Here is a 23,898-nt window from a genome sequence, read left to right as displayed (position 1 = left end):
TCTTGATCATGTATCCACCACAGTCGCTGTGACAAGGTAAGAAGGGGCTTTTATTTTTTATTTATTTATTTATTTTTTTATTTTTTTTATTTTTTGAGGCAGAGTCTTGCTCTGTCGCCCAGGCTGGAGTGTGGTGGCCGGATCTCAGCTCACTGTAAGCTCCGCCTCCCGGGTTCACGCCATTCTCCTGCCTCAGCCTCCCAGGTAGCTGGGACTACAGGCGCCCGCCACCTCGCCCGGCTAGTTTTTTTTTTTTTTGTATTTTTTTAGTAGAGACGGGGTTTCACCGTGTTAGCCAGGATAGTCTCGATTTCCTGACTTCGTGATCCGCCTGTCTCGGCCTCCCAAAGTGCTGGGATTACAGGCTTGAACCACCGCGCCCGGCAGAAGGGGCTTTTATTTAAGGGCTAGGCCTCCATATTGCTTACCTCACATTTCCCAACATTTTCTTGGCTACAGCCCAGTTGTGTGGTCCCAAAGGAACCCCAAGAGGTTGGGGAATGTCAAGAAGCAACGTAGATACTTGGTGAGCACTGACAGCCTTCTCCACAACGTCCAGTGACATAATAGACAATATATTGGGAATACCATTCAGAAGCACATTGAAAGTTAAGAGCACACACTTTCATTTTTCCAGGAAGCAGATGGACTAAATGGTGAGGTCCATGGTCACTGGACAGAGTACAAACAGAGCTAATTTAAGAAATGTCTGGGCGGAAGCCTAGTTTACAAACCAAAGATTAAATGTTAATGTGTTTGTCTTTGTTTTTTGCATCGATTAGGAGAATATATAGCATTTGAAATATTTTAATGAAACATGTTAAATAGAAGAGGCTAGATCTGCATTTGGAAAAAATCACACACCTATGTAAAGTGTCACCCATTTCCCCACCCCCTTTTCCTTCTCTTGACTAATTATTATCATATTAGTAGACTAATTTGATGTTCCCTTTGTCCAGTGTAAGTGAAGCATTTCTATTACTCCTGTTAGGACCTATAAACTAAGGTGTACTTTGAGTCAAACAATGTAGCATCTGATTGAAACAGAGTAAAAGGTTATACAGTTTTTCATGTGTGAATGTGGATTCACGTTTCACGAATAGCCAGAGCATATAAAATTTAACATGGGACTGTCTTAATCCCAAACATGTTATCAATTACCAGCATAGCAGGTTTCTGTTTGGTTCATAATTTTTCTTTTTTACAGTGTTTTAAGATACTTTAAAAAACATCTATAATAATTTACTCTACTTTGTAATTAGACTTAGTGATTAGAATCTTTTTCACTTACATAACTGTTTTCCCTTAAATGGATGGCACCAGCTGGCTTATAGCTGAAACCTGATCTGACTCCCAAAGCCATCAGAGGGACCAGCATAAGGCAAAGCCTAATGTGTTGTGCAGCTTCATGAAAAGTCAGTAGTGAGATGTTTTGCATTCTTTTACGTTCCTTTGGTAACACTATATATGTGTTAAATATGTTGGAGAAGATTTTCTTTGAGACTTAAATCTTAGCTTCTCTGGGCATACCTTCAATTTTCATAACATGGAAAGAGGCTAATATTATGTTCTGTCCCACAGCCTGTAATCATTAGAGGAAGGGCAAATAGCTAAAATTTGCAGTTTGGAGTTGCGCCACTTGGGGTATTTTACCATCAGGAGAAATGTGATGGCTATATAATTAATGAAAAAGCAGTAGCAAAAGGCTAAGAGAGCAAAGTAATCACAAGTGGCCCTGAGTATTGTTTCCCTGTAATTTTACACATGGTATTGAAGATGCGTTAACTCCCTTATCACACAGTTAATGAAAAGCCATATCAAACTAGGCACTGTGCTTTCTGCTGGTGTGACAAGTCTGACTCTTGGAAATAAAACACCCTATGTCCAAAGTCTCTGGGGGCCAAGTTATATTCCAGATGAGGTTAAGTGACTTGCCAAAGGCAGAGGGAGGATGGGTAGAGGAACAGACAGAGGGAGCAGCTCGCCCTTTCCTCATGGATTAAAAAGGAAGAGATATGGGCTAAGAACCAAGAATATTCCTGGTGGCCACCAGGCCTGGTTCTCAGTCCATCTGGAGCTGTTTGGAACCGATCAAAACAGGAATCCTACTCACTGCTGCTGCATGTGTCTCTGCCTTGTGCAGTCTGTGGCTCATTGAGAACAAAGGATCCATCATATCAGGTGCCTTAACTGGCTGTGCCAATGTGCATCCAATTGCATGACCACCATGACCATCTTGTCCTAATTCTTGCCTTGTAACCCATCTCATGCGCTGGTGATGGGACATAGAGACAGTGGGAGCTGCTCACTTTCCTTATCCTGTGCTCAATTTCCTTAGAGTTTCTATAGAATCTCAAATGTAGTTTCTATAGATTTCCAGCCGAGGCCTTATTGAAAAGCTACTACCCCTGCTAGCCACAAGGACAGTACCAAATATAGAGCTGATGCAAAGTCAAGCAAGAAAAATTCTTCCTTTCTTCCCTTGTGGATGAGCTGCTGATTCCGAACGGTTCTCAGGGGCATCTGCATCACGTTTTCCCCACACCCAGCCCTATTTTTCCAGCAGTCAGGTTTTTTTTCTATGTGAACTCAGAGTTCCAGTGGCAGTTAAAATCATTTCTCGTTGGAAGGAAGGGTCAGTGGACACATCATGTTGTATAAGCACAAGCATTACCAGATGGATACAAACACAGCCACAGAGGGTCGCGGCTGCCACAGAAATCATTCGCTAGAGTGCTCCGGCCCCGCAGCGTGTTACGGAGAGACTGCTTTTTGTGAGAATTGATCAGCGCTCCTAAACACAGGTGTTGTGCATGTTTATGTGTGAGACTGGGAGCCACGACGGGGAGATTTCTATAGGCGGTGTTTGTTTCCTTAGGACATAGAGGTTTGAATAAAACATCACGGCAGGGTGCAGAAGTAAGAGAAGAGAAATCTTTTGACATTTTCTCCATAACATGCCCAGGGCTCTGAACAAACAGGTGGAACAAGAGGCCCCTCCATGTCTAACTTCACATTTAGCTCAAGATTAATGAGAGGCTTGCCCCATTTGGGATTTATCTGTGGAAGCAGAGATGGAATGCTGCTTCTCACCATCATCGCCATGCCCCCCTTCTTGAGTTTTAAAAAGAGAAGGGAGAGAAGAGAAATACCATTTCATGTTGGCCAAAGGGAAGGGAAATGTGATACAGGCAGTAAATAGGCTCATAGAAATGGATCTACTTTTCATTGCAAAATTGTTCAAGCTTTTCAAGTTGCACATCTGAATATTATCACCATTATTTAGAAAAATACCTCAAAATCAGAAAGTAAATCCTTAACCACATAATCTTAGAACTGAATAATGCAGGAGAAAAACTAACTTCAGTGAACGAATCTCCCTTTGCTTCTATGCGATCAGTGGCATTTCCATTTCTATGCTCAGCACAACTACCCACCTACCCAGACTTTCTTATCTCTAGTTGTGCCCCAGTTATCTTGGCCTCTGTTTAATTTAATCAACATGATAGCATCTAATTTGTCAGTGGTCAATTATTTATTATTTATTTAAGTTTTTTTGGAGACAGGGTCTTATTTGTTACCCAGGCTGGAGTGCAGTAGCATGATCATAGCTTACTGCAGCCTCCATCTCACACCTCGACCTCTTGAATAGCTAGGACTACAGGTGTGTACCACCATGTCCAGCTAATTTTTTTTCTATAATTTTTTCATAGAGATAGGATCTCGCCACGTTGCCCAGGCTTGTCTCAAACTGCTACTTCACATCTCAGCCTTCCAAAGTACTGGGATTACAGACATAAGCCACCTGGCCTGGTCAGTGGTATATAATTTAGTTTGTGAAATATCAAAGCTTTCCTTTCATCTTGACATAATCAAAATAACTGGTCATGAACTTAGTACTTTCACTCTTTAGCTCTGTGATTCAGCCAAGAGACTGAAATTCACTGAGCCTCAGTTGTCCAAGCAATTTAAGGGTGAGACATAGTTGTAATGACACCTGTCTGAGCTATCACACAGGGATATGGTATGGATCAAATATGGCAAGGCATATACCAGTGCTTTGCAAATTGTATAATGTTATGCTACCTTAGATGTTATTATTAATTACTATCATTATTATTTTTATTATTTCTTCTCACCTTTCTACTTGTTTGCATTTTCTTTTATTATGTAATGTTTATTTGCCCCTCCAAAGAAGGGCAAACAAAGATGAAAAGGAAAAAAATCTAACACATATTCATCAATTCAAGGTTTTGTTTGGGATTTCTCTCCCCTATCCCCATCCCACACCCTGCATGACATTATGTACCTCTCTGAAATTTTCAAACTTAATAAAAATTACAGAAATTCTATCTCTCCTAGGTATGTTTAACCTTTGCAGCAACTACTGTGTTTTCTATCATTATTATAATTTTTGAAAAACTTAAAATTGATATGAATGTATTAATTAAATCACAATGGTAACTCTCTTTGTTTAGAAGGAAATAATATGTATGTTCCACATTCTGTTTAAAATGGTGTATGGTAAGCTTTGAGCAGGGGCAATGCAAAGAAAGAAATTCTAAAACCTCCTGTAAATCATATTCTTTGTCTAAATATTCTATCCTCTGGGCCCTTAAACAGTGGCAAGAAACAACTTTTATTATTTTCATTGTATTCTAGGCATGCTTTAGTTCACCCTAGTTGTTTCTATTAGAATCTACCTCCTTCCCTACATGCAAAGAACACTATATGCCTTAAGCAACTAAAAAAAAATAAAATAAAATTAGGCAGCTAGTTATGTAGGCATGAAATCATTACATTTAAGAGATTCTTACAAGCACCAGAGTTCTCTCTACACATTTCTGATTCCCAAAATGAAATGAAAAATAAGATGAACAGTAAGTCATTTTGAAAATGTAAGAGTAACTCTTCATATTATTTTCATGATAACCTCCAACTGGCACTTCTGTTGAAACAAGAAAACATGGTTGATCTAAGTCATAATTGTTATTGTTTTATCCCCTCCTCACCTTTTCTCATGCCTTGCACAATGTCTGTATGTGTTGTAGGCACTCAATAAATGTAGTTTTGTAAGATCCTTAAGCATAATAGACAATAAATTGGTCCCCGAACCCTTTATACTTCTGTTTCCTATTCACTTCTGGGTCATTTCTGTCTGGTTTTAAATCTTTCTTGCTTTTGATATAAGGACTTATCTTTTATCATATTATCTTAGTAGCTAAATAATTCATTTATGGGATATAGGCAATATTTCCTCACATTCAATTTTTTTAAAAAAAATTAATAGAACACAGAAAAAGTATTTTGGTTGCCCATGAAGTGTTTTGAAGTTTTTAAGGATATGTCATGTTTTAGGACTAAATCCTACTGGCTTCCCCTGGAATAAGGAGTGGATTTCTGGTAGATGCCAGGAATGCAACCCGAATTTTCATCTTGTCTAAGAATTATACCATGCAACTTCCTTTCACATAGAAAAATATGTCTTTTAGAGTATAAAGGGGGAAAAGTACACTTTTCTTTTCTCTGATAATGTCTTAGGGTGCCACTTCCCAGTTGGAATTCACTCAATTGCTATTTGCCACCTACCCAAGGTAGCCTGATATTTTTTGAGCTTCCCTCTGTTAACTACCCACATTTCTGCCAAGTAAAACCATCTGCTCTGGTTGGACAGTATCTAAATCCTATTCTGTTCGTACCAGAAACATAAAAGATATTTTGCCTAGGTAAAGGAAAGATAGTAATTTTATTCATTCTATCTACTTAAATCAGCATCTGCAGGCTTTCCAAAATTAGCAAAAACAAATATCCAAATGGCTAGAATAAGAGTCTGGGAATATGAGATTTCAGAGAAGTTGCTGACTTGCTGAGTAACTGCAGCTTCAGTGAACAGACTCAGAAGGGTTCCATTTGCTTTTATTTAGCAAGGCAATGACCCATCCATGGGAACAGCCACTTGATATCCCACAGAGTACACCTATTGCTGAAGCAGCAATAATGGGCACCCTTAGCTGAATGCACATGCTGGTGTCTGGATAATTTGTCCCATTTCTAAACTTGAACACTCACTTAGATTCTGGGGTGATTGTGAACATTTAATACATATAGAAAGATTTCAATTTAATATACCTTGATTTTAGGTAGACTAAGGGACTCTCAGTTCGCAGATATCCACACTACACATGTGTCACCAGCAGAGAACGTTCACCACTGGTTGGTATATAAATGAGCTATGTAACATTTATTTGTCCCATGGCTACCATGTTTAAGTTATTTAGAGCCATCTAATTCAAATTAACCCTCCTTTTTTTTATCAGGAGAACCCACTCCTGATGTTTAACATGGGTTCTTTACTATTTCCCAAGTGTCTCGGCTGGGTTGAGAAATAAAGGGAAGGAGCACAAGAGAGAGAAATTTAAAGCTGGGTGTCCGGGGGAGACATCACATGTCAGCAGGATCCATGATGTTCCCAGAGCCTTAAAACCAACAAGTTTTTATTAGCGATTTTCAAAAGGGGAGGAAGTGCACAAATAGGGTGTGGATCACAGAGATCACATACTTCACAAGGTAATAAAATATCACAAAGCAAATGGAGGCAGGGCGAGATCACAGGACCACCAGATGAGGTGAAATTAAAATTGCTAATGAAGTTTTGGGCACGCATTGTCACTGATAACATCTTATCAGGAAACAGGGTTTGAGAGCAGATAACCTGTCTGACCACAATGTATTAGGTGGGAATTTTTGTCCTAATAAGCCTGGGAGCGCTATAGGAGACCTGGGCTTATTTCATCCCTTTGGCTTCAACCATAAAAGATGGGACGCCTTAAAAGGGGCCGTCTATAGGCCTACCTTCAGGGCGCATTCTCTTTCTCAGGGATGTTCCTTGCTGTGAAAAAGAGTTCAGCGATATTTCTCCTATTTGCTTATGAAAGAGGAGAAATATAGCTCTGTTCCGTCTGGCTCACCAGCAGCCAGTTCAAAGTTACCTCTCTTATTCCCTGAACATCGCTGTTATCCTGTTCTTTTTTTAAGATGCCCAAATTTCATATTCAAACACACGTGCTCTACAAACAATTTGTGCCGGTGACACAATCCACAATCACAGGGTCCTGAGGTGACATTCATCCTCCTCAGCTTACAAAGAAGATGATGGAATTAAGAGATTAAAATAAAGACAGGCATAGGAAATCACAAGGATATTCATTGGGGAAGTGATAAGTGTCCATGAAATATTCACAATTTATGTTCAGAGATTACAGTAAAGACAGGTGTAAGAAATTATAAAAGTATTAATTCTGGGAGCTAATAAATGTCCATGAAATCTTCACAATATATGTTCTTCTGCCACGGCTTCACCGGCTCCCTCCGTTTGGGGTCCCTGACTTCCCGCAACACTTTTTGATGGTGGCAACTGTCTGGATGAGTCTCTAGGGACTGTTTTGTTGTAAATCTGACTTCCTGGGACAGTGCTTGGGACTCATAAGGCCACTGGAGAATGTAATAATGTAGGGCTCAAAGGCCCAGAAGAGTATGCTTTACCCAGCTTACAACCTTAGCCAGCATACGAAAATGCCGGCTACATCTCAGAGAACAACATCACTGAAGCGTCAGGCACTAACTTTTAGTTACATGTGCAGTTCAGAAACTGCTCTTGTCGGATGAAAAGAGGATTAAAGGAAGATGGCTTTTTCTTGACCATACATTGTCTTAATATGTCATTTCTATTAGCTTCCTGCTCCAGTTTCCCTGAGTTAACTACATTACCACACACGGTACCTAGCATAGATTTGTTTTGTGCATACATTTATCTTTTCTTCTAAATAGTTAGCATATTATCCCTCTTACCTTATTTGGATCATCACTTAATGCAGGCACGAATGTAGCATTAGTAATCACTCCTGGCAGAGACATTTGAGTAACTGATACTTATAATGAGTTGTTTTCTTCCCTCAGCTTCACCTGACACTCAAAGAAGCTATAGTTTCTGTATTTTTTCTACTTGCCCATGAAATTTGTGTCTAAATGAAATCATGTTCCGATAGAATGTGATTCAAATGCCGACCCCACAGGCTGATGTTTCTTGCTTTGCAAATGGATCCTAATAGAAGTGGGAACTAATGCTAGTGGAAAAGATATTCTCACTGCCAGTTGTATTCTACTACAAGGTCTAAGGCTTCAGAGACTCCAATGACAGCCACAAAACACCTGGCAACATCTGTTGTTTACAAGGGCAACAAATTAAAGAAGACCAATTTTTTATGGAGACATGACAAATTATGTAAAATTGTGACAAAATTTAATTTTGGCTGCTTTTTCTTGGAAAAAAGAGTCAGCTAAGTTTCTAAAAAAAAAATGGTGAAAATTATTTCACTCATGGTATATATTCTTGCATCTTTGTGTCACTTTTTATTGGAGATATAAAGTATCCAGACATTTATTAAATGGCTCAACATACTGGCAGAGCTCTCCATAATAGTAGATAAAAGCTCAATACAGATCTTTGGGGTAATTTATTTTTAATGCCACAATTAATGATTAATTATAAATTATAGTAATTACCTATACCTTTTGGCAATCATGGAGTCTGCAAAAATATAACTAGAATGCCATTAGCCACAGAAATGCATGGGCTATTTTACCATGTTATCCTAGGAGGGCTCAAGACAACACTTCTTTATTAGCTAGTTTTAGTATGTAATAAATAATAGGTACATTTGTCAGACCTCTTACTGCTATATAGATAGACCAAGTTCACATGCGTTATCTTATTTGACCCTAATATCAATCCTGTAATATTGCCTAATGCTAACCTTGTACCTCCAATTGCTAGGTGAGGAAACTGAAGCTCAGAAGGATTTAAATAATTTGTTATAGTTTGGTCATTTATTCACTCAAAATTGGGTAAGCACCTACAAAGTGCCTGATGATGGGGATTCAGAAGCAAAATGTCAGAGAATATTCTGTTGCATTGTGAGCTAGTGGCTGGGCAGGATCACAAATCCCCCGGCTCTCAATCTAGTACACTGTGCTACATTTCCCAGTCCTGTCATCCATCCTGCAAACTCCCACACCATGCAGCAAAACATGCTTTAGTGGCATTTTCAGAAACCAAATGCCAGGTTAGATGGATGTTTGATGTTTCACTAGATGGCATTTATGTGTTGCATTGTATATTTTTATTCTCATTGTTGAATCCTGGGAGTATGCTTATTAAATACAGCAAGTGCTGCTCAAGAAACATTCTGTAGATTTCTGAACCCAGTTCTTACATAGACACACCATATTCTTTCATAGCCTGTGACATATGCAGATAAACAGGGCTTAAGCTCTTCTTGCTGTACCAAAGAAAAGTTAAAAATTAGGGAGTTGATGGTGTTTTTTTAAGACCCCACCATCACCACATACACAGTAGTGTATACACCTTGTCCCATCTTTGAATGAACAATAACTAATGAGACTAATTTGTTGCTAATTTGTACCATTAGAAATGGCACTTTGAATTGAGTACAAGTAATAACCGCTAATTATTTGAGGTTAGGGAAATGAGCCAACTGACCACTTTTCTCTCCTACTCTGGAACTGATTAGTTTCCTTCTGTTGGTTGTTCAGTTAGGAACCAAGGATAAACGCATTAAAATATTCACAGCTGGAATTAAATGGCTTTGTAGATCTAAGGTTATTTTAAAGCAACCAAACTGACAGATACTCAACCAATGCTTAACATGCAACAAAGCTAGCATGTGGAAGCCAACGGAGTATCTAGGCAGAGATGACAACAGTTTACCTCTGTGGAAAGTCCCCTCATCAAATTTTCCCCTTATTATGGCTGATCCTTAATTTGTAACAATTAGGATTCTTTGGTTTAAGCAATAGAAATTGACTGGCTAATCTGATGTATAAAGCAGGTGGTCCATTGGAAGAATATGAAATAACACAGAATTGAGGGAAAACAGAAAAACTTTACTTCAGCAAGTACACAAGCGCTGTATCTCTGGATATCCAAACCATAACCTCAAATAATTAGTGGCAAAAACTAGGGAAGAATAATAGTCCTTTTAGGTGGTTAGCCTTTCATGATGTATACTAACCATTGCTGCTGAACAAATCAAAATCGGGAGCATAAAATAATAGTTATTCTTTATTTTGCACAAGTGGGGAAGTCAGCTGATTGAGGCTGAATTTCTTGAGGTGACTCTGCTCCTGGGGTTACCAGATTTGACAAGTCAAAATAAAGGATGCCCAGTTAAATTTGGATTTGGGGTAAATAACAAATAATTTTTCTTATAAATGTGTCTAATGCAATATTTGGAACACATTTATACTAAAAAAAGCATTTGTTGTTTGTCACAAATTTATATTTAACTGGGTACACTGTATTTTCTCTGACAATTCTGTCTGGCATCTCCCATCCTTCTCCTGGGATGAAGAGGCTCAGCTGAGCATGTTCTTCTGGTGGTCATGGCAGAGGCACAAGCACAAGTGAATTCAATGGTGCCAGCACTTTTCAAAACTATGCTTGTGTTCCAGATGCTGACATCCTGTTGGCAAAAGCAAGTAACATGCCCCAGGGATGAAAAAGTATATGTCACCCTCTGTAGGAGGGCATAGATGTGACAAAGGACGGGGATAGAGGGAAGGGTACAGATTTGGGGCCATTAACACAGTCTGCCAGCAAGAGATTAAGTCAGTTTCATCCTCTTTTGAATCATTCCTCATAGAAACCAGGTTCCAAGGGGGGAGGTCTGAACGGTACAGCTTAGGTCTTGTCCCCACTCCTTGTCCAAGAATTGGTCACTTGATTAAGAATCCCAACAAACCAATAGCTGTGGGTGAGCAGTGGTTTTTCCAAAGGAAAACCAGGATGTCTTACCAGAAGAAAGAGGCATGGATTCTCGGCAAGTAAATCATATATGTCTATTCTACTTATGTCCCTGACTTTGACTCCATGTCTACTTTTGGCATATATAAGAAATGTTAGTCTTATACAAAAAGAAGGAGGGATGATTTGTGAACCTACAGAACTGTACAAACACCTCTGGACAGTCAACTCTGGGTCTGTAAGAGTCAGGGCAGACCCTGGAGATCTGGTAGAGGGTGGATAAAGGAACTGCAAAGACAATAAGGAGGGCCAGGAAAACAGGTGGCAGAGCCAGACTGACTGTGTCATAATCTTACTTAAGGCTGCCCCATTGCACAGCTGAGGGAGTCTACATTATTAGATGCACCTAGATTTTAGCATTATTTCAGAAATCACCATTCAATTTTTACTAAATAGAAAAAAAGTATATAGGCCCAATGCAATGGCTCATGCCTGTAATCTCGGCACTTTGAGAGGTCAGGGTAGAAGAATCGCTTGAACCCAGGAGTTTGAGGATGCAGTGAACTATGATAGCTCCACTGTGCTCAGAAAAACAAAAGAAAGAAATGTGTATTGTAATGCAGAATTTACGTGCATTTCAATAAAGAATATTACCCATTTAATAATCCAAATTTTAAAATTAACACAAAATAGTATAGTATCCAAAAAATTAATTATATATTTTAGAAATATTTTGGTTGAATTAGTTAGCATGGTAAGTAATGTTTATATTTACATGTTTCCCAGAAATACTGAGCTGGCCAGGTTGGTAGCACTTTATAGGGTAATTCTGAAAACCAAAAGAGTGTATGCACTTCACATCATTCAACAAATGGTATTGTGGACATTGGCTAAAAAATTATAGGGAGGAAAAAACTGATTATTTCTCATACCAGAAATAAATTCCATATGATTTTAAGAATTCAATATAAAAAAAGAACCAATTAAAATAAAAAGAAGAAATAGAGATAAATATTTCACTGTTCTTATGTTGGAAAAGGATTATTTATGCATGAAAGCAATGGAAGAAATAACAAAAGAGAGATCAATAGATACAACAACAAGGAAGTTTTAAACTTCAGCAGAACAAAAATAATCATAAACAAAAGACAGAGCCGAAGAATAAATTGTAAATATGACTGCATGACAACAAAAGGTCAATTCCTTACAATATAAGTAGCTCTCATTAATCAGTAAGAAAAACAAAATAATCCAGACAAATGTAGTTATCACTGAAACTGAATAGATTGAAAACATTGAATAAATGGTTCATGGCATTATATATAGGAAAATATAATAAATCTCACTAATATTCTGTAAATAAGAATTGTTAAGGGATTGTCTAGAAAGGAAAAAAAAGCACTACACAGAGTACTATGTTGTTCCAATAATTCGGCATAAATCAATATTACAGTGATTTTGAAAAATAAACAACTTACGTTTGCTGATTCAAATAGGCACGTTATATTAAACAGTACTTTCTAGGCAGTCATTCCTACTGAGAATTAAACTAAGGAAAAAATACTATCTCTACCACTTTTGCAGAAGTGAATATGATCTAGAGGAAGAGTAAAGTTTGTGAAACATACAAATTCTAGGTTTTGGTTCTACCTCTATTATTCATTAGCTATGTGATATTTACCCATTTTTGTCCCGTTTGCCTGCATGTGGGAAATGGTAGTAACAGTAGTAATAATGATGATGATGATGATAATAATAATAATAATACATTTTACTTCCCAGGATTTTTATAAAGATTTTATGGGGTAATAGAATAAAATTTTTGAATTGCCACCTGATGTTATTGGTGATTATCTAAATTTAATTCTATGGAGGGCTACGGGAAACTAGGAAAGAAATAGTAAACTATTACACTAAGAAAGGTATATCTATATCTATCTATCTACTTCTTCCTCCTCACAGAAAAAGAAACAAAGACACTAAAACTCAGAAAAAAGCCTGTAGTTGAGGAAGTTAGACACCAAGTTCTTCTTGGTTGCTATGTTCCTGAAATATACAGACACTTCTCTACCTCATGGTTAATGTTTTTTATTAAGAGTCAAATAAGTTGATAGGGAAATAGATGACTAAAGGGGTAGCTAAATAAATATTGATAAGAGCTCCATTTTACTCATTCAAAATGAAAACTTACTCCTTTCTGACAAAAATTCTGTGAGATACCCTTCTTGAGTGAAGTAAAAAGTTGGGAAAAACTAAGTGAATTTTTTTCAAGCACTTTCTGAGCACCTGCTATGTTCTAAGCACCATGCTCTGTAAGATTCAGTGGTTTAGAAAACACTGTGTGACTCTTACGGTTTAGTGAAAGGCACAGGTAAGTAACCCAGCTGTCACGGTTCAGTGCTGTGAGGGTGAGACACAGGGCATTTCACCCAATATGGCCTCAGGAGTAGGGCATGAGGTGAGAACACAGCAGGGCATTTCACCCAGTGTGGATCCAGGAACACAGTGGGAGGCAGCAGGGTGGGGAACAACAGGAAAGTCTTTCGCAAACAAGTAACGAGACAAGCTGACGAGCTGAAATTTGAAAGGGGAAGAGGGTAATTGCATGAAGAGTTGAAAGAAGAATATTTCATGTAGGAAGAAATATAATCTCAAATGCCAGAGTGTGAGGAGAGCACTTCCAGAAGCCAAAATTTGCCTGATGCCACTGGATGATGCAATGCAAATGGAGTAGGGAATGAAGCTGGAGAGATAAGCAGGGCCAATCATGAGTGACCTATTAAACCATATTTAAAAGTTTGAATTTTATCTTGAGGACAATGAGATTAATCAAGAGATATTACATTCACATTTGCAATTTAGGAAACAAATATCTGATTGTAGTGTGGTGAATGTGTGGCAGTGGGCATGAAGAGCGGAAAGCTAGAGACAAAGAAACCATTTTTAATATTTTCTCATTTCAGTAATTTAGGCCCTCCCAGAAAGAAATGTTAATGTCTGAAACAAGGTTAGTGGGAGTAGGGACTGGGAGTAAAGAATGAATCTGCTATATATATATACACATACACACACACACACACATACACAGGTATATATACATATATATTTGTATATATACATATATATGCATGTATATATATGCGTATATACATCACACTCATATAATATAAAATTGATCCTCAATACATGACATAAACCACAGAACATGACATAAACCACAGAACATGAGGATCAATTTTTTATGAGTGTAGTGAAGGGGAGACGGCAGTCAAGGGAGATGCTTTGCTTTTTTTGCTTAGACAATTCTACCTGATGACACTGTTAACTAAGATAATAAAACACAAGTGTTTTGTGGGAAGGAAGATAATGACTTTAGTCCTGAGTTTGTTGAACCTTGGGTGTCTGTGAGGCAAACAGTAGAGATACAGAATAGTCCATTGGAATGTAGGTATAACAATCATGAAAAAAATCTGGGCCGCAGGTGGTGCTTTGGCTTCTGAAGCTAGAAAATAGGTAAGATCCTTTGATGAATGTATAGATTGAGATGAAGAAAGAGGTAAGTGATCAAACTCTTAAATACAGATAGTTAAGGAAAGGACAAGATAAGCCTAAGAGTTAATCTGAGAAGGCTGACTATAAGGATAAGAGGAAAAGCAGTTAAATTTGGTGTCCTAGAAACCAAGGGAAATAAAAAATAACAACTGAAAGGAGTATCAACAGAGCCAAACAGTTCAGAGAAAAACAAGATAACAGAAATTGTCCATAGACCTAGAAACAATATGATAATTGGTGAGCTTCCTGACAGTAATTTCATTTGAGGTTAAGGAGAGAATCCAGATTGCACTCAAGGTTGAGGTGTGGATGGGAGATGACGATGTGGTGTAGGACAATTCCCTCAAGAGATTTGGAAAGAGAGATTGAAAGTAAATAAGGTGGGAAAAAATAAAAAATAAAAAAGGGACACATGTTCTCAGGATCTCCTGAAAGCTAAGTCACAGGAAAAAAGAGAAAAAAAAAAAAAAAAAACAGAAGTGAAAAAGAGTTTAGGGAGAAATTTCTTTTGACAACAAAAAAGACTGTATCATATGTACATGCTTATGGGAAGAAGCTAGTACAAAATAAAATAAAAGTAGGAAAGCAAATGATGAAGTAAGACCCACTGAAAGTGATCCAGAGGCACATGGAATACAACGTGGTTACATTCCTAACTATTCAGCACGAACACTTTCTCTATCTCCAGTCTCTGAGACTCAGTACTTGAATAGATTGTCCTTAATTAGGAGATGCAGTGTGGTTTGGTGGCCAGAACATAGCCCTGCAGTCAATTATTCTAGATTTTATTCCCAACTTTATCAGTACCTGTGTATGTGAAATTGAACAAGTGGCTTAACTGGTGTGACATGTAAATGCAAAGTCTTTGCTCTATGTCCTTTTATTTAAAAGAGAGAGAGAGATTGTCAGTCAATTGTACCACAGGTAGTAATTCTCTGGGATTTTTTTTAGTTGTGGATTTTTTTTCTGTTTTATAAATGTGCATGGTTTTATATTAGGGATATAGAGACTTTAAAAAAAAAATCACAACATATCTATATTTCTTCTCCTCACACTGTGTCCTGTGTTGCAATTCAGATGTAACTACAACTTTAGTAATGCGGAATCTTAGAATGACTATATAGCTTTCTGTGATAGGTTTTGGATTGTTGAGGATGGCACCTAGTATGTCCACATTTTGTTCTGAAACACTATCATTGATTTATAGTTCATTGCAGTTGTTTTGAAGATGTTCAGAGCACTAGCCTACTCATCTGAGAGTTAGTAACTGTGAACTCCAAACAATGGAACAATCGGACATTCAGGAGCTCTGAATTCTAAGTCCAGCCATAGTTCTTGATGGGCTCGTCCTTAACAAGCCATCATTTTTCTCTGTGCCTGATATTCTTCCCTGTAAAATATATATGATCTTTCAGGTTTTCACTGCAAAAGTCTGTGAGAACATATTGCAAGACAGTGTGTGAATTTGAGAAAACGACCCTTAACCCCAATAGCCAAAAGGAGGATTAGGAACTCTGTAAATAGAGATTGCTAAATATTTGGAATCAGCTACAGTCTGCTGCCCTTGGGTTTGACTTGTAATGACCGGTCACCTACCCAGAGGCCCTACAAGAGTGGAATGCTGAGGTGGAGAGAGTCCTCATCCTGCTTCCTCCGTGTCACACTCTGAACCAGTCAGTTGCCCAAGTACCATCAGTGTCTCCTAATGAAGATTTGCAGGGATCGTTTGGCTGTCAGGTGCTTGCTTCTGCAAGCAGAAAATGTTCCTGTTTTATTCGTCACTACACAGAGTCCCTAATGGGCAGTAAGAATGAGAAAAGATAAAATTCATTATTGAACTCCTTCATGCTCTTTTGTCCTCCTCCTTCCCCCAGACACATACTTTCTCAGGGACAGCCTAAACAAGTGAGTAAAAAAGAAGAAATTCACAGTCAGACTATAAACCCTGCTATTTGTAATCAGTGCATAACCTCTGTGATGAAATTTGTGAGTAATTCACTCCCCACTTAAGCCTACCGACGTGTGATCTAATGTTGCCACCCTGAACACTAATGAAGGAAGTCAGACGGCAGTACAGCTTGCCCTTGGGGACTCATTTCTCACATCACCAAAAACTAATTTCTGTTGTTTTCAGCCATCTGGTAGCCTGGGTTGTGAAGATGAAGTTGCAATCAAGTAGTGCCTATGAGCAAAGGCCCAGAATTGGCTGGGATTGAAACTCATTTTCTGCCCCTCACCTAGCCCCCTCTATGCCTCAGTTTCCCACCCATAAATAAAAACTTCATAGGATATCATTGCTTTATTGTAAGAAGTTATTGAAGTAATATTTGTTAAATACTCTACGTTGGGTTTTATGTATAATAAATGTTTAATTAAAGTTAGCTATTAATTACATTGTTAGTAGTAGTGGTGTTGGAAGTATTAGAAGTAATAGTATTTTTGAATGTCTACCTGTCTGTGACATAGGCCTTATTAATTCACATTTTCAATTCTAAGATACTTCATGCAGCCTGTTATACACAAAGATGATATTTAAATGCTTTCTATTGTGATGATTAATCCATGTTCATTATGTTGCTAGATTATAAGTAACCAGGTATTGCCACATCTTAATAATACAGTAATGTAATCTTATGCTAAATAGCATTGTTTTTCTTTTGCTGGTACTTGGAGAAGACATTGGATTATATTTATATACACATAAGAAAATAAATTTAAACAACAATGATAAGAAATAATATATTATTAATTTGCATAAATGTGCATGCTGTCTAATATCTAAATAAGGTACATTCTAGTATTTTTAAAAGCAAAGATATTTTCATCTTACTAGTTTGTGTATTTCCTACAGCACTCAAATGGCCATTGTGAAGGGTGTTCTTACCTTCACAATGTATGTGCTTAAGGATAACTTACAGATTTGGTAAGCAGATGACAAGCATGGGTCTTAAAAGCACCTTACTTCTTAACACAAAAATTCAAATTAAGTTATAAAACCTCGAATTTGCCACTTCCAGTTGTATGGCTACAAGCCTAATCTTACTGACATGGTTACATATTCCATTTGCTTTTATTTTCACAGTCCCACCAAAGATCTCCAACATCTCCTCGGATGTCACTGTGAATGAGGGCAGCAATGTGACTCTGGTCTGCATGGCCAATGGCCGTCCTGAACCTGTTATCACCTGGAGACACCTTACACCAACTGGTAAGCAATGCTCCAGGTTCTAATATGCCACATACTGTTTAAAATATCCTCATGCTCCTGAAATTCTGTTGAATCAGAAATATCAATTCAATTCAGAATCAGAATTGAAATTCTGTTGAATCAGGACATGCATGTATCTTGTTATTAAAATACTAAGACAATGGCAACATAAGTCTTATTTAGGGTCCTCATGGTCTTTGCTAGTGTGTTAATCTCTATAAGGTTTATAATCATTGTACTGAGTATATATGTAGATCTCTATCTATCTATCTATCTATCTATCTATCTATCTATCTATCTATCTGTAAAATTTCAGTTTCAATAGAACAGCCCCCTGCAATGCAACAAATACAGAAGCATTAAATGGCTTGATATTATATGTAAAATATATGCCAGTTTGGTGATTGAGTGTCTTGGGGTGATATTTTGTCTGAATTAATTTTACATAGTTGTTTGTAAGTTTGTTTGCGTTGCTTTTAACTACAGTTTTCTAACTTGTAGCACCTTGTGAAGAAATATATCAGGAAAATACAGAATTGTTTCTCACTTTTATTGTCCTGTCCTTGGCATCAGGTTCTGTGATGGGCATCAGACATGGACTAAGTTGCATGAACTCATTATGAGTCCCAGCTATTGATACTAATTCAGTCAAAATCAGAAACTCATTTCCCTGGAATGTCTTCAGCATCCTTTCTTCCCCCTTCTTACCATCATCGCCATGAAAATGTTCCCAGGCCTCCTGCTTTTCGAACTTTATTTAAATGTTTGAGCAAATTATTTAAGATTAGCTGCATACATACTCCTCTACCAATTACATTTTCTGGTATGCAAAACTATGTTTTGTCAAATAACACAGTCTTTATAGAATGTAGCATTCTATTTAAATCTTCCAGAAAGATAGGCAACAGGTCAATTTTTCTTATAAAATATTATTGATTTTGTAGAGAACCCACAAATTAAACTAATTTATATATTATAGTCACAAAATTTTCTCATGTAAGCAACTAGAGATTTGTTACAACATATTCATTTTAGAAAGAACACCATAAAAATATTATGCAAGACTGGATGCACAACAGGAGCTAAACTGAGACACTTCTAAAAATCCAGGATAGTGTTTGGTTATAATGTGTTTAAAACTATCTGTATTTTGTGGTGTGAAAAGATGGGTCCTCTGTTTGACAGTAGATCCCAAATTGATTTCTCAAGGAAAATTTGGACCAACCTATAGAATAGTTTTATATTTAGGCAGATATTCTTATTAGAGGCCTCTATTTTCTTGAGAAAATGTCACGCAAAACTCATCCTTATTAACACAGGCAATTTCTCATTTATTGATAATATATACATGAGACATTTATTTGGGAGAGAAATCTCAAACTCATTGACTCACATACTTATTTTAGACCTCATGTGGAAAAAAAAATGTATAAAGGATTGTCTCGAGTACAAACGTGCAGATATTATATCTTTCCCTTGGAATGAATTAAACCTTCAGAGCACATTCTACTTGGATGGCATTGTGTTGGCTCCAATCCCATGCCACCTACCCGTGTCCCAAGTAGCATTGCTTTACTGAATAGCAATTTGGTGTAGAAGCTCTTGGCTCATATTTAAGGATGTTATAAAAGACACCTTCTAAAATCATTGTGTTTACTGTAATGTTATAATTGAGAGATTGTTAATTGTTTTACAGTTTTCCTTTGAGAAGACCATTTGAGGAAATTTGTTTTGTTTTTCAGTATCTCTACTTTCTTTTTTCCTAAGCAATCATTTGCTTTTTAAGAAAGGACCCAGTGAATTTTCATAAGTGATTGTATGCCCTTTATTGTAAACTTAGAGTCAAATTTATGGACCATCTGTAAAAATATATAAATTATTATACATAAATTACACATTAAAAATTGATTATAAACAAGCTATGCAGAAATTTATGGGATCAAGTCCATTTCAGATCACACTTGTGCTATCATCTTGTTTTCTTACCATTATTTTTATTTTGTCTCACTTTTTCTAATTAATTTAAATGTCTATGTAAAGATACTATTTATAATTTCTTACTCTTTTGTGGAACAAGGTGGTAGATAAAAGAAGGGATATGGGAGTTAGAAAGGAAGAAAGAGTCTATTCAAGTTACAATCAAATAATGAACTGCATTAATAGAAAATATTTATTTTGGCACAATGTTGACTAGCAAGTAGGCTTTTCAAGAAAAATTTTCTATGGCTGAATTGAACCTAAAGATAGATTCCTTTTTATCCCTTGAATTTATAAAACTTCTGACGTGGAACCAGAGTTTCAGAGCCTTTGCCACCTTGTCTAGGAGTTTGGGTAGTCATAACTAACACTCATAAACTTTCCCATGATAATGAACATGTGATTTGACCCCTTGTTTTTCTGTAATGTTTCAAGTCACCAAAAGACCAGAGGACAAGCTATGTCTTCCAGAGTAAAGGCTGTATTTACATAAACTCAGAGGACCCTGGAGACTTCAGTATCAACCAGGAAAATAGATACACTCACAGGGATTCTCAGTAGTCAGTAACAGAGGTCAGCAAACCACAGCCTGTGTATCAAATTTAGTTTGCTCCATTTATGTACTGCCTGCAAGTGAAGAATAGTTTTTTAATTGTTAAATGGGGAAAAATCAAAATAATTTTATTTCTTTGACTTGCAAAAATCTCTCTCTCTCTCTCTATATATATATATATATTTACACACATATATATATAAAATTCAAATTTCAGTGTACATACATAAAGTTTTATTGCAACCCAGCCATGCTCATTCATTTACAAATTCTCAATGGTTGCTTTTGTTCTAAAACAGCATCACTGAATAATTGCGACAAAGATCACTTGTCCCACAAATGTAAAATATTTTCTATTTGACCCTTTACAGAAAAGTTTATAGACTCCTGTTCAAGGCCATGGCTTGGGACACAGGACAAGGATTTGCTGCACTCATCCATGGCCGGGTAGGGCTTTGGGGATATCCCCCACCAAGCTCCTTCAGACATCTCAAAGGAAACAACTTTACTCTTCTACGGTCTTCCATCTAGGCCCACTTTGTAAGTCAGATTCTATTCTGGCACATGCAAAACTAGCTTTCTGTCGCATTTGCAGACTTGAGGGCAGACTACTATTCTCCCTTCCATTCCCACGCCTCCTCTTTCATTTCTTTTACATCTGACCTAAATAACCAACTGATCATAATCATATTCCTGGTGATAGGAGAGAGAACTTTCCTTTGCTATTTTATAAAGGAAACTAGGATTTTTGTTTGTTTGTTTTCATGTTTTTTTAAAAAATTTCTTTCAAAATACGGAAACAGTAGGTGATTCTTTTCAGCCTATAATGTGAAGTCTTCCTTGGAGATTATAAACAAGCTATGTGGAAGAGACCCAAAGAAGAGACTCTGCTCCCTGTGTGACAGCAAAGCTGCCTGCAACCCGTGGCCATGTGAGGAAAAAAAAAAATGGCCAGCTTTGTTCAATTATTAATTGTGCCTTCAACAGTACAGAGTGTGACTGCCTTGCAAAGGAAATGTACCTGTAATTAGCTCGACCCCACAGGGACATTGAGCCCTGGATAGGGGAAGATTCTACGCAGGGTTCACAATACCTGATTGTCATTTGATGACATGAGAGAAAGAAAAGAAAGAAATATGCATGGTATATTTTTATGAGGAGAATACTTATTACCTCTTAATTTCGTTTAAAAAAATTGGCAAGGCCATTTTGTTTCTTTCTTTTTGTGCCTGAAATTTCCTTTTCAAGTATACTGCAAGTGCTTTTAAAAAGGTAAATTAGAAGAATGGTGAATTTTTCATACATACGAAATAAAAAACACCTGAATTAGATGAAGTTGAAGACATTTATGCATTCTCTGTGTGCCTTCTTACATTTCTGATTTCTTAATTTTTCTCCCCTCTTCAGTTATATAGTTCAAAATGATGTGTCACACATGTGGTTATTAAATGTGACCTATTTTCTTCCTTAATTAAGTTAGACTTTCATAATCCTGTGACTCCCAGAGGGCAATTGCACCGTAACGTGTATTTTCTATGGAGTGTTTGATCTTCCTTCTGTGAGCAATGCTGCTCCCATCTTCATTTAACTTTGTTTCTAAATCTTTATTCTCACATTCATGAGGAAGTCCCTTTCTCAAATGTGCATCATGTGTTGTCAGGATTGCTCAGGGTCACAGAAAGAGTTTCTATGCATTTCATTTCTGCAAAGGTTTTCACAACCTCCGTAGCTCTCCAGCACTGAAAAACTCAAAAGGTACACTGAGGATTTAACCCTTTAGGCTGAGAACAACCCAAGAGGTACTGTGTAATTTTCTTTTTCAGCCACAAGTCAGATCTCACTTAAAAAGTATTTTGCAATTTGATGGAGTGAGTGGGAATATATTGTGCTTGGAGAAGCTAAGACGAGTCCGAAAAGTGTGAAATCCCATTTTCTCATTGGACATTGAGTTTTAACCACTTAATCTGAGATTCTCCTTTCAATTCATTTCCAAGTCTGAACCCTTGCTGATGGTACTTTTTAATTTCATTAATGCTATTACTCCCATCTGTTTTACTTCTAATTGTAAACTCACCCAATATGACCAGCCTAGACTCTGACCTCATGGGCTTGAGAGAAATATATGATATTAAACTGAACTCATTTACTTAAGTTGCATTACAGAAGTACCTGTTGCGAGTAACATCTGGTCCTTCAAGTTAGCATGTTAGAATTTGTATGATTTCATATTTAACACAAAGAACACATTTTCTACAGGTTAAGTTTCAGGAAATTATTTCTCTGGGGCTTTCTTATGTGGACCCTCCAGAAGATTCAGTGAGTCAAACTTGGTAGCACATGGATGTGGAATAGTCAAAGTTATGCATTTTGCAGGTAAAGACTGTTGACCATGCAGTAACATTCAAAAGAGAATAATGACGCAGTTTATTCTATTAATTGCTTTCATTTATCTCTTGCATTTTTAATTTTTTTTATTATTATTATACTTTAAGTTCTAGGGTACATGTGCATAACGTGCAGGTTTGTTACATATGTATACTTGTGCCATGTGGGTGTGCTGCACCCATCAACTCGTCAGCACCCATCAACTCGTCATTTACATCAGGTATAACTCCCAATGCAATCCCTCCCCTCTCCCCCCTCCCCGTGATAGGCCCCGGTATGTGATGTTCCCCTTCCCGAGTCCAAGTGATCTCATTGTTCAGTTCCCACCTATGAGTGAGAACATGCGGTGTTTGGTTTTCTGTTCTTGCAATAGTTTGCTGAGAATGATGGTTTCCAGCTGCATCCATGTCCCTACAAAGGACACAAACTCATCCTTTTTTATGGCTGCATAGTATTCCATGGTGTATATGTGCCACATTTTCTTAATCCAATATGTCACTGATGGACATTTGGGTTGATTCCAAGTCTTTGCTATTGTGAATAGTGCCGCATAGTTTACAATCCCACCAACAGTGTAAAAGTGTTCCTATTTCTTCACATCCTCTCCAGCACCTGTTGTTTCCTGACTTTTTAATGATTGCCATTCTAGCTGGTGTGAGATGGTATCTCATTGTGGTTTTGATTTGCATTTCTCTGATGGCCAGTGATGATGAGCATTTTTTCATGTGTCTGTTGGCTGTATGAATGTCCTCTTTTGAGAAGTGTCTATTCATATCCTTTGCCCACTTTTTGATGGGGTTGTTTGTTTTTTTCTTGTAAATTTGTTTGAGTTCTTCGTAGGTTCTGGATATTAGCCCTTTGTCAGATGAGTAGATTGCAAAACTTTTCTCCCATTCTGTAGGTTGCCTGTTCACTCTGATGGTAGTTTCTTTTGCTGTGCAGAAGCTCTTTAGTTTAATGAGATCCCATTTGTCAATTTTGGCTTTTGTTGCCATTGCTTTTGGTGTTTTAGACATGAAGTCCTTGCCCATGCCTATGTCCTAAATGGTATTACCTAGGTTTTCTTCTAGGGTTTTTATGGTATTAGGTCTAACATTTAAGTCTCTAATCCATCTTGAATTAATTTTCGTATAAGGAGTAAGGAAGGGATCCAGTTTCAGCTTTCTACTTATGGCTAGCCAATTATCCCAGCACCATTTATTAAATAGGGAATCCTTTCCCCATTTCTTGTTTTTCTCAGGTTTATCAAAGATCAGATGGCTGTAGATGTGTGGTATTATTTCTGAGGACTCTGTTCTGTTCCATTGGTCTATATATCTGTTTTGGTACCAGTACCATGCTGTTTTGGTTACTGTAGCCTTGTAGTATAGTTTGAAGTCAGGTAGCGTGATGCCTCCAGCT

The 23,898-nt window shown here is 37.3% G+C and overlaps 1 protein-coding gene across 1 annotated transcript in view; it reads left to right on the top strand.

The window, feature by feature from the left end:
* The window catches only part of LOC116273158 (limbic system-associated membrane protein), a 423,934-nt gene extending 401,292 nt beyond the window's left edge, over positions 1 to 22,642 (top strand). The window contains exon 3 of the mRNA XM_031662125.1: positions 17,457 to 22,642. Coding sequence (XP_031517985.1) covers positions 17,457 to 17,605 — 149 coding nt within the window. The 3' untranslated portion in view covers positions 17,606 to 22,642. The remainder of the gene's footprint in view (positions 1 to 17,456) is intronic.
* The last annotated feature ends 1,256 nt before the right edge of the window (positions 22,643 to 23,898 follow it).

Source organism: Papio anubis, chromosome 2, assembly GCF_008728515.1.
Source record: "Papio anubis isolate 15944 chromosome 2, Panubis1.0, whole genome shotgun sequence".
Taxonomy (NCBI): domain Eukaryota; kingdom Metazoa; phylum Chordata; class Mammalia; order Primates; family Cercopithecidae; genus Papio; species Papio anubis.
This window is presented reverse-complemented; position numbering and strand designations above follow the sequence as displayed.